Below are 15,541 nucleotides of genomic sequence, written 5' to 3' on the forward strand. Positions count from 1 at the left end.
CACCTATTTTCTTGCTTTATAATATTTTTTTTGTAGAAAAAGCTCTGAAAAACTCCCGAATTAACAACAATTTGATCAACCTCTTTTCTTCTTCTTCATCATGCATTTCTACATCAATCTCATCATTTTTAATTGATCCGAAGAAGGAAGAGGCTAGAGCATCAATCTTTTAAAATATATTAATCGGGGTTTCAATTTGCATTTCTTTGTTTTCTTTGATATTTCCTATTTTATTTTTCAAAAAAAATAACCCTAAAAGATCCTGGCGGCAAAAATGTCCATGGGAGAGAGATCGCCGAGGAATAAATTGAAGTTCATGAGCAGCTTTGGCGGCAAAATCCTCCCTAGACCTTCCGACGGCCTTCTCAAATACGTCGGCGGAGAGACTCGTGTCATCGCCGTTTCTCCAGACATCACATTCGCAGGTAAAACGACTCTTAAACTTCTCTATTTTTTTGAATTATATAAGGGCAGCATGGCCCCATTAAAGTGGATCCAGATTAACCACAGCCTAGCCTACTTTATTGGCCCTATGCGGAAACATTAATTCTTTAGTGACCGGTATTCGAATGGTATTCGAACCCAGGTGGTTTTACAGTATTAGACTTTGCCCTCAAATTAATCACTGGACCACTAACCTCGTGTTCTCTTAATCTTCTCCTGCAGTAATCAAAATCATTGTTGTGAAATATTTTTTTAACTTAATTTCAGAACTCATGAAGAAACTCATAGAAATCACAGAGAACGACGTCGTGCTCAAATACCAAATCATCCCTGAAGATCTCGACGCCTTAGTCTCCGTAAAGTCCGACGAAGATCTCAAACACATGATGGATGAATACAACCGTCACGAAGCTCCGAAGCTAAGAACGTTCTTGTTTCCAGCGAACCCATTGGTTCTCGAGAATCAGTTAGGTCCTATCGAGCCACAAACGATAGAGCAGCGCTACATCGAAGCAGTCAATGGAATTCTTCGCAAGAGTGTTTCTCTTCGAGCCCCAATCAGAACAAGACCTTCTTTCACCCTCTCTGCTAGTGCTTCTTCTTCTCCGAGATCAGAATCATCACCTGATGGATATAATCACGAGCTGTCTGAAACTGGTAGCAGCTACCAGTTGAGCAGGCTTTACCCAATGCATAAAGTACAGAGCAGTCCAAACATCACTCAACCACATAGCTATCACCACCACAGTGCTTACCTTCAGCCACCTAACAACTTGACTTGTAGGCTGCGACCACCACCATCACCCCCTTTAGTTTTACAGAGAGGCTGGGATCCACCCAGTAACGCCCATAGCTCCGGTGGTGGTACTGGTAATGGAAAGTTCGGGTGTAATGAAGAACGTAGGTTCTGGGGCAGAACAGGTAGTGTTCCTCAAAGTCCTCTGAACCATGTCCTTCGTCTCTGATATTGCTGCATGACATTTGCGGCAACCATCTGTGTATGTTTTCTTGTACAGTTTTCAACATTTGTAGGTATCTACTAAATGTGTGCGCCTGCGTGCGTGATATGCTGCAGGAGAATGTTTTTGTGAAAAGGCTGCAAGATGTTATATATAATTGGTTTATTGTATGTGTTTGTAAATCTGATGAGAATTTGTGGTTGAGATCATGGATTATGCGTTCAAACACAAATTTTGTTGAAATTCATCTTTGATATTAATCGTGTGTATGATAAATTAAGAAAATAGTTGGTAAGAGTTTGTCTATATTTCTTTTCAAGCGAAATTAGAACTTTCTTAACTTGATAACATATCGTCATAATATATTGGAGTTAACTAATTAGGAAAAAAATACAACAATTATTAAAAACTCCATTGGATGGTCCCTTTGGTGCTTACATATGGGCAGCATTATTGGATGATCATCTAGCAGAATCAAAAACTGAATTTAAGATTTTCGTGTCCTAGAATAATTTTCTAATGATAAAACATGTTAATTAAGTTTGTTATGAAGTATTTAACGTAAACATCTCCAAATTAACTTTATTTACCGTAACACAAAGAAATGCTACTAGTAAATCTTTAGTTTATAAGTTTTTCCTAACCACACTTAATTATTTGAGAGGTTTTATTTTTGTCATTAATTTTTAAATACATCAAAATTTTAATAGATCAAATTTATAAAATTAAAATTTTAAACAAATTATGCAAATATCTGGTAAATTTGTTTTCAAATATGGGAAATTACCACAAATAGCATATTCATAGTACCACTTTTCATGTTTACACTAACCACTTTTACCCTCACTTTTAATGAAAGATAAAAGATAATTATACCCTTAGGGTTAACTAATCTAGACTTAGGGTTTAGAGTTGAGGGGTGGAGTAGGTTTTGGAATGTGAAATTTAGGATTCTAATAAATATATAATAAATACTTAAAAAATATATTAAAAATTAAAAAAATAGTTTCAAACATAATTTTTGCTTTTCAAAAAGAAATTTGAAAAAAAAAATTTCAAAAAAAAAATTTATAAAAAAGTTCACTTTTTTTATTTTTTATTTTTTTATTTTTATTTAAATAATAATTTATTATATATATAATAACAAGAACATAAAAGTCTTTTGCCACTTAATGAATAATGTATTTTTGAAAATGTCCCTTTAGTGGTGGTAAAAATGAAAAGTGGTACCATAAAAGTGGTAAACATGTAATTTCCCCTTAAAATATACACTATATATACAATATAATTTGGTACTGTTTCTAAATTACATGTTTTTGGATTTAAACCAAACACAATCTCTTTGTATAAATATTTGAATGGGTGTTAGATATATGCTCCCGAATATAAACGAGTTTCTAAGACGAAAGATGTGATACATAACTCAGCATCACCTGAAAAGTGGAAGAAAGAGATGTGAATAACATGTAATCATTCAGAGAATTATGAGGAGCTAAAACAGTAAGTTCATGGACTCAGATTTAGCACACTGAATAGATATAATTTAGCTCTAATACGTAACAAACATGACACCTAAAGTACCCACGTAATCAATCAATGGTCGTAGTTGCGAGATGAATGCTCGTTTACCCACAATAAATGATTACTGTAACACTCTCGATCCAGTTTAAGTCAAATTTAATTATTTTACAATGCAACAAACAAATAAGAACTAGATACTAAAACAATCCGTGCTATGCGCTGATATGGTTAGACTAATTTTCTTAATAATTCCAGAGATTACGTATTTAAATTAGAATCTTATGACTTTTTGATGTGTGATTTTTTTAGACCATCTCTTAGAAATTTTATTAAATTATATATAATTTAATTATAATATCTTAATCTTTTAAAATACAAATAGATGACTTTATTTTAAAAATTCTAACAAAATCTTTTTTAAAATACTTTTGAAATTTATTTTCGCTATTAATTTAAATTCTTCTTATCACTAAAATATAATTAGCATAAAATTAAATAATTTTTCATTTTAATACATAAATAAAATCATATAAAATAGTTTAATATATTTTACTGATAATTAAAATTTAAATTTTAAAAATATTTGTTATAATTTATTTTTAAAATATTCATTTGTATTTCAAATAAAATATATATTAAATATATGAAATCTATTAAATTAAAGTTATATTTTGGACTTATGTTTTATATTTTAATTTTGGACCACCAAATACAGGTTCTTCTAAATCTTTTAGATTTCTTGAGCAGTTTTTAAATACTTGATTAATCATAAAATCATTCCACATAATATATAACTACAAATCCATATTTATATAATAATATTTTAATATATTTTTGAAAAGCATTAATAAATATACCATAATATATACGATTCCATAAAGTTGTAATTATTATAACTTTTTATATTTTATTAAATAAGATATTCCCAAATATATAAACTAACAAATTTTCAAATTCTAGATATTTCTAAAGAATAACTTAATATTCTTTCTCTAGATTTCATTCATCAAATCTGTAAATAACATATTTTACATTCATTAATGTTTATAATTTTTTAAAACTAATCGATTATAAATGGAACAATATAAATTAAATCCAATTTTAAACATATCATATATTCACTAATGTATCCAAATAAAAGCTCCAAAAAATAACAAATTCAAAATGGATCCTCTAAAAAATTACTTTTCTAAAAAATCTCAAAACATTGAAAACATGATGGAAAATTAAGATTAAGGTTAGTAGTTATAGGCGACTCATTTAGAGTTAGAGATTTTGTGGATTTCTGGCTGGCACTTCATATACAATGATTTATATATGGCTTTTAGAACCCAGTGACAACCTACTATCCTTCTAAAAGATAGAAAATGCAAACGCAAACAATATATAAAACAAAATAAATGTTTAAATATAAATATAGGATTTAACCGCGCATGGTATGGATTCTCGAAATATCAGCGAAGAAATAATTTAAATAACAGATTTAATTTGAATATCTAAAAAGATATATACAAATAAATATAGATAAGTTACTATGGATTTGAACTAATCTATATATAGGTGGTTAGAATATTCTGTTTCACTAATTTACAGAACATATAATTTATATATGTATATTTTCTTATAAAGATAAATGATTTTGATGTACGAAGGTTGCAAGATTCGTGAAATGAAGTGAAACATACATGAATTTGTTTATTAAACTCTTCATCATATTGATAACTGCATGGAATGGTGTATTACACAAAACTCATGTAAATATAAACGTTGTCACAATTTTTGGAATGATGAACGTTTGACAAATATGAATTGAGTTTGTGTAGCAGGTGCAGAACATGGTAACTAAAGAGAAGCAACTTATAAAGTTGGTTTAGTCTAAGTGATTTAGGGTGGATATAATGCTGTAATATGAATGCAATACAAAGGTGGATACTTGTATTGTTAAACTGATATAAAAATATAAATTTTCTGTTCACTGATATAAAAATATAAATTGTGTATTCTTATTATATTTTAGATTGTAGATGACCGAAATACTATTTATTTAGAAGTTCGTTTAAATTAAGTGATGTCGATATATTAAAAGAACTAAACATGATCGTACTATTTAAAATGATAAGATTATTATTAGATTCTAGAGAATGTTCAAAATTTAAATGACAATTTTTGATCGTAGATAAAAAATATGACTCTAAATTAATATATTAGATATGTACGACGAACTAAATTTTTTTAATATGATCAAAAGATATTACCATGTGACCAAACATTGAACCGAGGTTCCCAGATCAAATCTGAAATCCCAAGATCACATGTCTGAGATCAAGTTTCCTAACGGTTTAAGTTGAGATTTTGAAACTCGAGTTTGAAAAAGGCTGTTAGTTGATTCATCCTAAACTGTGAATAATATCATATAGAATTCAAGCATTTTTTTCGTTTACGAAATTTAAAAGGTAATTTCCTTTTCACATAAATAGATGGTTAATTTATTTCATTTTAAAAAATTGGTCAACTTTAAAATTTATATAGTTTATTGCAGTTGATTTATTGTCACTAGCCTATCACTAGCCATAACAATGATATCCTAAGACGGCTTTCCACCACCCCCAAATTCCTAATGCAGACTTAAATTTGTTTATGTTATGATTACGTTATAGGGACTAAATTACTAGGTCGGCTCCACCTTACATAATTTAAAAATACAAAACTGTACAACTCTTTTATGCATGAAATAAAAATTGATTAAAAAATTCATTCTAATACGTAGAAGAAATGGTATTTGCTAATAAAAAAAAGGTATTTGCTGGGGTACACATTTCTCCTTTGAATAAAAGGTATTTGCTGAACTATATTCGAACTCATCAATATAGATACTCATCAACACTTGTTCATTATTTTGTAGTTTTCGATTTTATTTCCTTTTTACACCTATAGTTCGATACTCTTCAATATAATCCATTTCTTTTAACTCGAACCTGATTAAAATATTTTTAAATACATAATGTGAATTTTTTTTTTTTTGAACAATACATAATGTGAATTTAGGATCCACAATTTCCAGTCAAATCGTACTAAAACAAAAGAGACATTTTTTCGTTCATTTCATTCTTATTGACTTGGGTTTGCTAAATAAAGGAGGAAAAGGAAAACAACAAAAACTCATGTCAAAAAAGAAAACAATAAAAACTCCCCTGACCTTACGTCCTAAACCAAAACTCCAAAAAAAAAAAATAATAAATAAATAAAAAAAAAAATCGACTTTAACAATTTACCTGAGCGCGAGAGGTCCTTGATTCCAGGGGGGACACGAGCTCTCTTAAATAAACCAATTATATAACACCAATCTCCTATCTGATCGGGATCGAAAACTGTGGAACAGGAGATGGATGATCGTAGCGACGACCATGATATAGAGGTGGAAGGAGGCATCCACGCGTACGAAAGGAAGATATCTGGGATTCTAGATGATGGATCTGTCGGATTCCAACAGCCTCTGCTCGCGAGGAACCGAAAGAACACGACTTCCCAGATCGCAATTGTCGGAGCCAACACTTGTCCCATCGAAAGCCTTGATTACGAGTATGTCTTTGTGTTTTCCCAATTTCACTTTTCCTTTTGTTTTGGAAAACAGAGACAATCAATGGGATAAGATTATTTGGGTTGTGTTGCTTTTTGTCGTGTTATGTACTTTTTTATGAATAGTGTTGCATTTTTTTTTAATTCATAGGTAAAAAAACTGAAGCTTTTTGAGAGACATCATCATTTTCTTTTTAAGTAAAAGTGCAAAAGAGTTTTTAAGTCTTCTAAATCTTTTAAGATTTAATCTTCTTTTTGCTTTTTTATTTTATTGCTGTATTGCCTTTTATTTGTTATGATAGTTTGGTGTGTCTTGTTATTATTTTTGGGCAGGATCTTTGAGAATGATCTATTCAAGCAGGACTGGAGGTCTAGGAAGAAGATTGAGATACTTCAGTATACCATCCTCAAATGGGCGCTTGCGTTCCTTATCGGTTTAGCCACTGGCCTTGTCGGCTTTTTGAATAACCTTGCTGTTGAGAACATAGCTGGATTCAAACTCTTGCTCACCGGCAACCTCATGCTCAAGGAAAAGTAAGTCTAATAGCATTTTCATTGTTTCATCTCTGCTTCTGATGTTCTCTAATGACTGCGGAATCTTTTTTTGAAACTGCAGATACTTTCAGGCCTTCTTTGCATTCGCTGGTTGTAACTTGATCTTGGCGACTGCTGCTGCTTCTCTCTGTGCTTTCATTGCTCCGGCAGCAGCAGGATCTGGCATACCTGAGGTTAAAGCTTATCTCAATGGTATAGATGCTTATTCAATACTAGCTCCGAGCACCCTCTTCGTTAAGGTAAGATCCCAAAACCATCTGTCCAAGCGTCTTGAATCGAACATATTAATTATGATTTTTTATTGGCAGATATTTGGGTCAATATTTGGAGTTGCTGCTGGATTCGTAGTTGGAAAAGAAGGGCCTATGGTGCATACTGGTGCTTGCATTGCTAATTTACTTGGACAAGGTGGTTCCAGAAAGTATAAACTGACATGGAAGTGGCTCAGGTTCTTCAAAAACGACAGAGACAGAAGAGACCTGATCACTTGCGGCGCTGCTGCTGGTGTGGCGGCTGCCTTCCGTGCTCCAGTCGGTGGAGTTCTTTTCGCCCTTGAAGAAGCTGCTTCTTGGTAATTTTTCGGTTTCTCCCTTATAACCTTTATTGAAAGGATCATGTCTAACTAACTTTGTTGAACTGGTTAGGTGGAGGAGTGCCCTTCTTTGGAGGACCTTCTTCACTACCGCAGTTGTAGCAGTAGTGTTACGAACTTTGATTGAGCTCTGCCGATCTGGCAAATGTGGACTGTTCGGTAAAGGAGGTCTTATCATGTTTGACGTCAACTCTGGACCAGTTCTTTACAGCACACCAGATTTGCTAGCGGTAGTCTTCCTTGGAGTTGTTGGTGGTGTTCTTGGAAGCCTTTACAACTACCTTGTGGACATTGTCCTCCGCACATATGCCTTAATCAACGAGTAAGTCACTTGTCTTAAGATGAAGTGTTTGGCTGCTCTCTCAATTCATATTTATTCTATCCATAACTTGCAGGAGAGGTCCGGGATTTAAAGTGATGCTTGTGATGGCGGTTTCAATTCTGAGCTCGTGCTGTGCATTTGGTCTTCCATGGATCTCACAGTGTACCCCTTGTCCTATTGGATCAGAGGGAAAGTGCCCAAGCGTGGGTCGATCCGGGATCTACAAGAGTTTCCAGTGTCCTCCAAACCATTACAATGACCTTTCCTCACTCCTTCTCAACACCAATGACGATGCAATCCGCAGCCTTTTCACGTCAAGGTCTGAGAATGAGTTCCAAATCTCCACCCTCGCCATGTTCTTTGTGTTTGTCTACTGCCTTGGCATCATAACATATGGCATAGCTATACCCTCTGGGCTTTTCATTCCCGTCATTCTCGCTGGAGCTTCGTATGGACGGCTTGTTGGTAGACTTCTGGGACCAGTATCTCAGCTTGACGTGGGTCTGTTCTCTCTGCTTGGAGCTGCTTCCTTCCTTGGAGGCACAATGAGAATGACGGTCTCTCTATGCGTCATTCTTCTCGAACTTACAAACAATCTCCTAATGCTTCCGCTGGTGATGCTTGTACTCTTAATCTCCAAAACCGTTGCCGATTGTTTCAACAAAGGGGTGTATGACCAGATTGTGACAATGAAAGGACTGCCTTACATGGAAGACCATGCAGAGCCCTACATGCGCAATTTGATGGCGAAGGACGTTGTCGCTGGACCTTTGCTGTCTTTTTCACGAGTTGAGAAGGTTGGGGTGATATGGCAGGCTTTAAAGATGACGAGTCATAACGGCTTCCCTGTGATTGATGAGCCACCTTTCACCGAAGCCTCTGAGCTGTGTGGGATTGCGTTGAGGTCTCATCTCCTTGTGCTTCTCCAAGGAAAGAGATTCTCCAAGCAGAAAACGACGTTTGGTTCTCAGATTCTTAGAAGCTGCAAGGCCCGTGACTTTGCGAAAGCAGGGTTGGGGAAAGGGCTCAAGATTGATGATTTGGTTATTAGTGATGAGGAGATGGAGATGTATGTTGATCTCCATCCCATCACTAACACGTCTCCTTACACTGTGCTTGAGACTTTGTCTCTAGCTAAAGCCGCTATTCTTTTCCGGCAACTTGGCCTTCGCCACTTGTGTGTGGTGCCCAAAACACCAGGGGTCAGACTCTCTCTCTATCTTTCTCTCTTCTAGAGATTTGTTTACGTTTCTTACGCATTTTGTCTTTTGTATCGCAGAGACCGCCTATTGTTGGGATACTTACAAGGCATGATTTCATGCCGGAACATGTCTTGGGGCTCTACCCTCACATTGATCCTCTCAAGTGAAAATATGGTTAGCCATTTAGTCTTGTTGCCTGCATTGTGTATCCATTTTCTTTCTTTTCTTTTATCTAATTGAATCTTTTTGATTTTTATTTACAGGTGATAAGGAATGAAGAGAAAAAATTTCTTAGAGTTCTTTCTCCCCATTTTATACTCGTTGTGATGAATATGTGCATATCAAATTTAAAACCCCAGATGAGCATTTGATTTGCTCTTATGCCCACATTCATTACCATTTGTTTCAATTATTTTTGTTGAGAAGAATATTGGGAATATTGTGCAATGTAGTGAGTTGGGTAATAAAAGTATGGTCTGTTTTCAAACTCTTAAACTAATTTTTTATATGAAAAATAAACCACGTAAATCTACCAGTTAAAAAAAGAAGCATGTAACTAACACTTGTATAATCTATGTCATTTATAATATTTTGATTTTTTTTAATTAAGAGTAACTAAGTATTATCCATGGTTACTTGAAGAGACTCCACCTGGAGGTTCAGTTTAATTCCATTTTTCCCTAAACAGGGTTCAACTTTCCTTGGTGTGACCGGGTAGTGGTTAGAAGAAGTTAACAACTCCCTAAAGATTAGTAACACCAAGGATTGCTGGTCGAATACATCTTGTTTAAGTGTAGAGGAGGTAGCAATGAGACTTAAACCTTTTACCTTATCTTCATTTTCGGTTGCTTTGGTTCCATCTGCTCTATCTGCTTCCTTCCTTTGATTAAGTTGCATTTGATCCTTATGTACTTCTTAGGTGTTGGTACCAACGTGACCTTGTCTTCATGCACAAAAGTGTCTATTGGTGAAGCCATCATGAACAGCTTTCTTTTCATATTGAGCAGGCCTTCCAAACAAGATATGACTTGTTTCCATGGGTAGGACATCACATTCGACCATGTCTTTGTATCGAACAATAGTAAAAGAAATGTCAACCTGATGGGTCACACGCATCTCACCTTCTTCACTTAGCCGCTGAAGGGTGTAGGGTTTTGGGTGTTTATGGACCTTCAACTCGATCTTATCCACCAAAGCCTCACTAGCTGCATTGGTGCAACTTCCACCATCTATGATAAGACTACGTACAGTCTTTGTCTTGAATGAAACAACGTGTGTGGAACAAGAGACGGTAAGACAGATTTTACCAAATCACTCAATTTATCTTTTTTTGTGACATCCCATTTAGGTTTATGAAAATTGTCTCCTAAACTTACTCAAAACCAATAAAATTGTATTTCAATCCAGAATATTGAATTTGAATTCTAAATAATCAAAGTTGCAATGAATTTAGGTAAGAAAAACAAACTTATCACATTCCCGAATAATCAAAGTTGCTCACACGATATGGAGAGAAAGAAATAAGATCAAGCATGGCGAGAAACCTTTGTTCATGGCTGTTGTGCAGAAGCTTGTTGACAAAGAAGTCATAAACAAACTAAGCTTAATGAGATTAAAAGGAGGAAAGGGTATGGAGTATGCTCTCCAATACTGGTTCAGTGCTAGAGTTTAAATATTTTGTGGACTATCAGAAGTTAAGAAGTAAAATGATAGGAAATATATCTTATTATGGTTTACATTTTGATGTAAAAAAAACTTTTTTGATGAATAACATTCATTCAAAAAAAAAAGATAGATCTCGTCTTCAAAGCATTTAAAATATTCTAGTATTTCCAATGTTTGAATAATTATATAATGAAAATGCTATTTACAAGAAAAAATGACAGAAAAAATCATATTTAAAACGTCTAAAGTAATATTTATATTTAGTTTCAGTTTTAAATGATTTTTTACCGGCATTTGTACTTCAACTTAAAAAGTGATAATGCGGAATTATAATAAAGTAATTACTGATAAAGCGCAATTTATTTTAATAATAAAAATAAATTATTATTTAAAATATACCATCTTATGTTTTTCAAAAATAATAGTTTAAAAATTATTTTTTAAAAAAAATTATTGTTTTGGAACTTTAATATTTTATATATATAGTTTTTGAGAACTTTTAAAAATTTACTTTAGTAGCTTTTATTAAAAGTATTTCCCCTTTATTTTTTAGAGAGAGAAGAAAAACAAATATTTATTTAAGCAGACGAAAAAGCCAAGCTTCCGTCGCTGGTTGGGCAACTCGATCATCTTCTACCTAACGCCACTATCAATCTTATCATTCTCCCGCTCTGATCTTTATCCTTTACGTATGATCTGTGCTTAATTCTCCCATACATTTTGCCGTATCGCTGCGCTTCGGGAGTGGTGATCGGAAACCGAAACTCTCTTAACGATGGCGGCGAAGACGGCAGCCAGAACAAAAAGCACACCGACGAAGGAAAACGGTGTGAGAGTGGAGGAAGGGCTGAGTATGTTCAAGTCTGATAAGTTCGATGCTGACGCTTACGTTCAATCCAAATGTTCTATCAACCAGAAGGATATAAAGCAGTTATGCTCCTATCTCTTGGATTTGAAGAGAGCTTCTGCTGGAGAAATGCGGCGCAGTGTTTACGCTAATTATCCAGCCTTTATACGGTTAGCTTAGTATTATTTATTCCTAACGTGTATGTTAATAATCTGAATGTTAACCGGGGCTTCTAGCTCTAGTAGTAAAGGATTTACATGTGTGAGTACCGCCACTTGGATTTGAATCCCGATCACTGAGTGCCGCCATCTAGTTCAAGTCTGGATCATTTTTGTGGGGCCAGTATACATCTGTATAATTCAAAAAAAAAAAAAATTGTAAAAATCTTGTGCTCTATGCAGCACATCGAAAGAGATATCGGATTTGGAGGGGGAGCTATCATCTATCAGAGATCTTCTCTCCACTCAGGCCACTCTAATTCACGCCTTAGCAAATGGAGTCTACATTGACGACGGCGATAAACCATGTGATGGCTCTTTTGGAGACAATGACCTCTCTGCTCTAGAGAAATGGGCTGCAGAGTACCTTGACCAGCTTGATGCTTTATTAGCCGAAAGAAGAGTCGATGAAGCTCTAACAGCTTTTGACGAGGGAGAAATTTTGATATCTCAAGCAAACGAAAGCCACACTCTAAGCTCTTCTCTTCAGTTTGCTATTTCCCAACGCAAGCGAAAATTGGCTGACCAACTTGCCAAAGCTGCTTGTCAACCTTCGACTCGAGGCGGGGAGCTTCGCTCAGCAATAACGGCTCTTAAAAGGCTTGGCGATGGGCCTCGAGCCCATACTGTGCTTCTTGATGCCCATTTCCAGAGATATCAATACAACATGCAGAGTCTTCGTCCATCTAGCAATGGAGTAGCGTACACTGCTGCTGCACTTTCTCAGCTTTTTTTCTCAGCTATCTCTCACGCTTCCAGCGATTCATTGGGGATCTTTGGGGAAGAGCCAGCGTATAGCTCTGAGCTCGTGACTTGGGCTACTAAGCAAACAGAGGCGTTTTTTTTCCTTCTCGTTAAAAAGCATGCGTTAGCTTCTTCTGGAGGACTAAGAGCCGCCGCAGAGTGTGCACAGATAGCTCTTGGCCATTGCTCTTTGTTGGAAGCTCGTGGTTTGTCCCTCTGCCCTGTGCTTTTAAAGCACTTTAAGCCTGTCGTGGAACAGGCTTTGGAGGCAAATCTTAAGCGCATTGAAGATAACACTGCAGCTATGGCTGCTGCAGATGATTGGGTGCTGACGTACCCTCCTGCTGGGAGTCGCCATGTTAGTACGGCATTTCAGAATAAGCTTACATCCAGTGCCCACCGCTTTAACCTGATGGTCCAGGTAGACAATCTTTTGTCAAACCTCTCAGAAGCTTCAGCCTTTGTTTTAAAATATAGTAGACAAAACGAAGTTCTCAGGACACCGCCAATCCCATTCCATATTTCACTCCACTCTAAAATGGGGTGGGAAATGGAGTAACGAATAAACAAAAAAATGTTAGGGGTTGGAGATGATCTTAGGAAATGCAGACATGCTAGGAACCTGGATTATCTTTGAGTCTTAAACTCTTATGCAGTACCATTTCTGTCTTAGTCTTCTCCCATAGGCAAAGTAGTGCCTAGTGGATTCTCATGAATTTTGGAGATATTTGTTAAAGTAGATCTGTTTTAAAATTCTGAATTTTGTTGCAGGACTTCTTTGAGGATGTAGGACCTCTTCTAAGTATGCAGTTGGGAAGTAAAGCGCTCCAAGGGCTATTTAGAGTGTTCAACTCATATGTAGATGTGCTGATTAGAGCACTTCCTGGTTCCATAGAAGACGAAGAAGAGGCAAATTTTGAAGGTTTTGGTAATAAGATTGTCCAAATGGCTGAGACCGAGGCACACCAACTTGCATTACTTGCAAATGCATCACTGCTAGCGGATGAATTACTCCCACGTGCTGCCATGAAACTCGCTCCTCTTGATCAGACAAGTCACAGGACAGACGACGTAAGGAGACCTTCAGACAGACAAAATCGTAATCCTGAACAACGTGAGTGGAAGAGACGTTTACTTAGTACTGTTGACAAGTTAAAAGATGCGTTTTGTCGCCAGCATGCCTTGGGTCTCATTTTTACCGAGGAAGGAGATAGCCGTTTGTCTGCAGATTTGTACATAAACATGGATGAAAATGGTGAGGATGTGGACTGGTTTCCATCTCTGGTATTTCAGGTAATTGTGGTTTCCCCATCTCCATATAAGTTTAGTAACCCTTTATAAAGTACTGCCACGTTTTGTCTAGTTGAAACTATGGTTTTTGTCATGGACTTTTTTTTATTTCTCTCTCTTCTTTTAGCTGAATTTTCTTAACTTTTTGGTGTTGCGTCGTTGGAAAACAGGAACTTTTTGCCAAATTTAACAGGATGGCAAGTTTAGCAGCGGATATGTTTGTAGGAAGAGAAAGATTTGCCACATCTTTGTTGATGCGATTAAAAGAGACTGTGATCTTATGGCTTTCCGGAGACCAGAGCTTTTGGGATGACATTGAGAAAGGTCCTAGACCTTTGGGACCTCTTGGCCTCCGGCAGGTTTGTAAACTCATTTTAGCTTTTGTTTTGCGAGCAATCAAAACTGTTTGTATACCGTTTCTAACAATCTTCTTCTGCACAGCTGTATTTGGACATGAAGTTTGTCACATGCTTTGCATCCCACGGTCGCTACCGATCGAGGAATTTGCACAGGGGAACTAATGAGATAATATCTAAAGCCTTAGCAGCTTTCACTGCAACGGGACTGGATAGGTATATGTCGGTTTTGGCTAAGTTTTATCTTTTCTGGTAGTATAAATGAATAAACTTGGTTTTGAATGATGTACAGTGAGCTGCCAAAAGACGACTGGTTCACTGAAATATGTCTGGATGGAATGGAAAGATTGAGTGGTAAAGCAAAAGGCAACAATGGCGAAGTCCACAGCCCGACTGCCTCGGTATCGGCTCAGTCTGTTTCATCGGCGAGATCTCATGGCAGCTGTTGAACCAACCAACCCCCATATTATATTATGTATGTAAAGAAGCTTAGTGGTAAGAACTTTTGATCTTCTCCTTTCAGCTCTGCTTTTCTTTTATAGAATCTCAAATTATTGATGCAAGGGTGTGTAAATGTGGTTGAGTTGAATGTTTTCTTTTATTGGTCCTTTCTTATCTCTTGTTCTTTGGGTTGTCAAGTAAAGAGAATGTTGATCTTTAGTCACCATGTTACGGATTTGATGTAGGAAAATCTCTTTTCGTGAAACCGAAAGATTATTGTCACCATTCTGATTTACAGTCTTTGATGAAGATCTTGCTCACCCGGAACTGAACTGAGAGTTGTAAATTTAAGTAGCTGTTTTTGAAGTAGTAAAGAGAAACTGCGTTTTTGCTCATTACTTTGGCTTACATTGGTAACACAAGAATTGCTATAGCATGAATCTTTTTAAAAATAAAAATAAATCCATGATGAATTGTTGAGTTTTTAAATAAGATTTGATTTATCTGAAAAGGCCATGGAGTGACAATTTATTTGGCTGAGGTCACTTAAATTACTGTCTTATAAAAAGCTGAGCATAATTTATAATTTTATGTATAAAAAGCTTAGAGTATTGGTGGCAACATACTTGCGATCGTAAAACAGAGATCTCGCATTTTCAAGTGATGTGGTTAGCAAGGAAAGTAATAGACAGGAAAAATTAAGAAAAACATTCCACGAACTTGTGAAAGTTAGGCCGAGAAGCATTAGAGATAAAATCATTTGTATATCGTCCTATATATATAAGGAGACGCTCACAGGATTCCAGTTT

At 35.6% G+C, this 15,541-nt stretch overlaps 3 protein-coding genes across 3 annotated transcripts; all 3 read left to right on the forward strand.

The window, feature by feature from the left end:
- Positions 1-11: 11 nt before the first annotated feature.
- Positions 12-1,754, forward strand: LOC106405154. The gene is made up of 2 exons (XM_013845749.3): positions 12-425; positions 712-1,754. The coding sequence occupies exons 1-2, from the start codon at positions 275-277 to the stop codon at positions 1,407-1,409; spliced, it is 849 nt and encodes a 282-aa protein (XP_013701203.2). The 5' UTR covers positions 12-274; the 3' UTR covers positions 1,410-1,754.
- Positions 1,755-6,140: 4,386 nt separating this feature from the next.
- LOC106405970 (chloride channel protein CLC-c) lies at positions 6,141-9,660 on the forward strand. The gene is made up of 8 exons (XM_013846539.3): positions 6,141-6,503; positions 6,834-7,034; positions 7,117-7,294; positions 7,364-7,626; positions 7,700-7,969; positions 8,043-9,171; positions 9,249-9,345; positions 9,435-9,660. Exons 1-7 carry the CDS (start codon positions 6,307-6,309, stop codon positions 9,336-9,338), a joined length of 2,328 nt encoding a protein of 775 aa, XP_013701993.1. The 5' UTR covers positions 6,141-6,306; the 3' UTR covers positions 9,339-9,345; positions 9,435-9,660.
- Positions 9,661-11,034: 1,374 nt separating this feature from the next.
- On the forward strand, positions 11,035-15,059 carry LOC106405075 (exocyst complex component EXO84B). Its single transcript, XM_013845684.3, has 6 exons — positions 11,035-11,853; positions 12,085-13,066; positions 13,417-13,938; positions 14,106-14,294; positions 14,377-14,507; positions 14,584-15,059. Exons 1-6 carry the CDS (start codon positions 11,612-11,614, stop codon positions 14,738-14,740), a joined length of 2,223 nt encoding a protein of 740 aa, XP_013701138.2. The 5' UTR covers positions 11,035-11,611; the 3' UTR covers positions 14,741-15,059.
- Positions 15,060-15,541: the final 482 nt, after the last annotated feature.

Source organism: Brassica napus, chromosome A2 (genome assembly GCF_020379485.1).
Source record: "Brassica napus cultivar Da-Ae chromosome A2, Da-Ae, whole genome shotgun sequence".
Lineage (NCBI taxonomy): Eukaryota > Viridiplantae > Streptophyta > Magnoliopsida > Brassicales > Brassicaceae > Brassica > Brassica napus.

Bases quoted from the DNA above. Each gene is read 5' to 3' on its own strand.
- LOC106405154 (XM_013845749.3), top strand. From the start codon at position 275: ATGTCCATGGGAGAGAGATCGCCGAGGAATAAATTGAAGTTCATGAGC. The intron at 426-711 runs GTAAAACGACTC...ACTTAATTTCAG, and splicing joins TCCAGACATCACATTCGCAG to AACTCATGAAGAAACTCATA.
- LOC106405970 (XM_013846539.3), top strand. From the start codon at position 6,307: ATGGATGATCGTAGCGACGACCATGATATAGAGGTGGAAGGAGGCATC. The intron at 7,035-7,116 runs GTAAGTCTAATA...TTGAAACTGCAG, and splicing joins AACCTCATGCTCAAGGAAAA to ATACTTTCAGGCCTTCTTTG. The intron at 9,172-9,248 runs GTCAGACTCTCT...TTTGTATCGCAG, and splicing joins TGGTGCCCAAAACACCAGGG to AGACCGCCTATTGTTGGGAT.
- LOC106405075 (XM_013845684.3), top strand. From the start codon at position 11,612: ATGGCGGCGAAGACGGCAGCCAGAACAAAAAGCACACCGACGAAGGAA. The intron at 13,067-13,416 runs GTAGACAATCTT...ATTTTGTTGCAG, and splicing joins GCTTTAACCTGATGGTCCAG to GACTTCTTTGAGGATGTAGG. The intron at 14,295-14,376 runs GTTTGTAAACTC...TCTTCTGCACAG, and splicing joins GACCTCTTGGCCTCCGGCAG to CTGTATTTGGACATGAAGTT.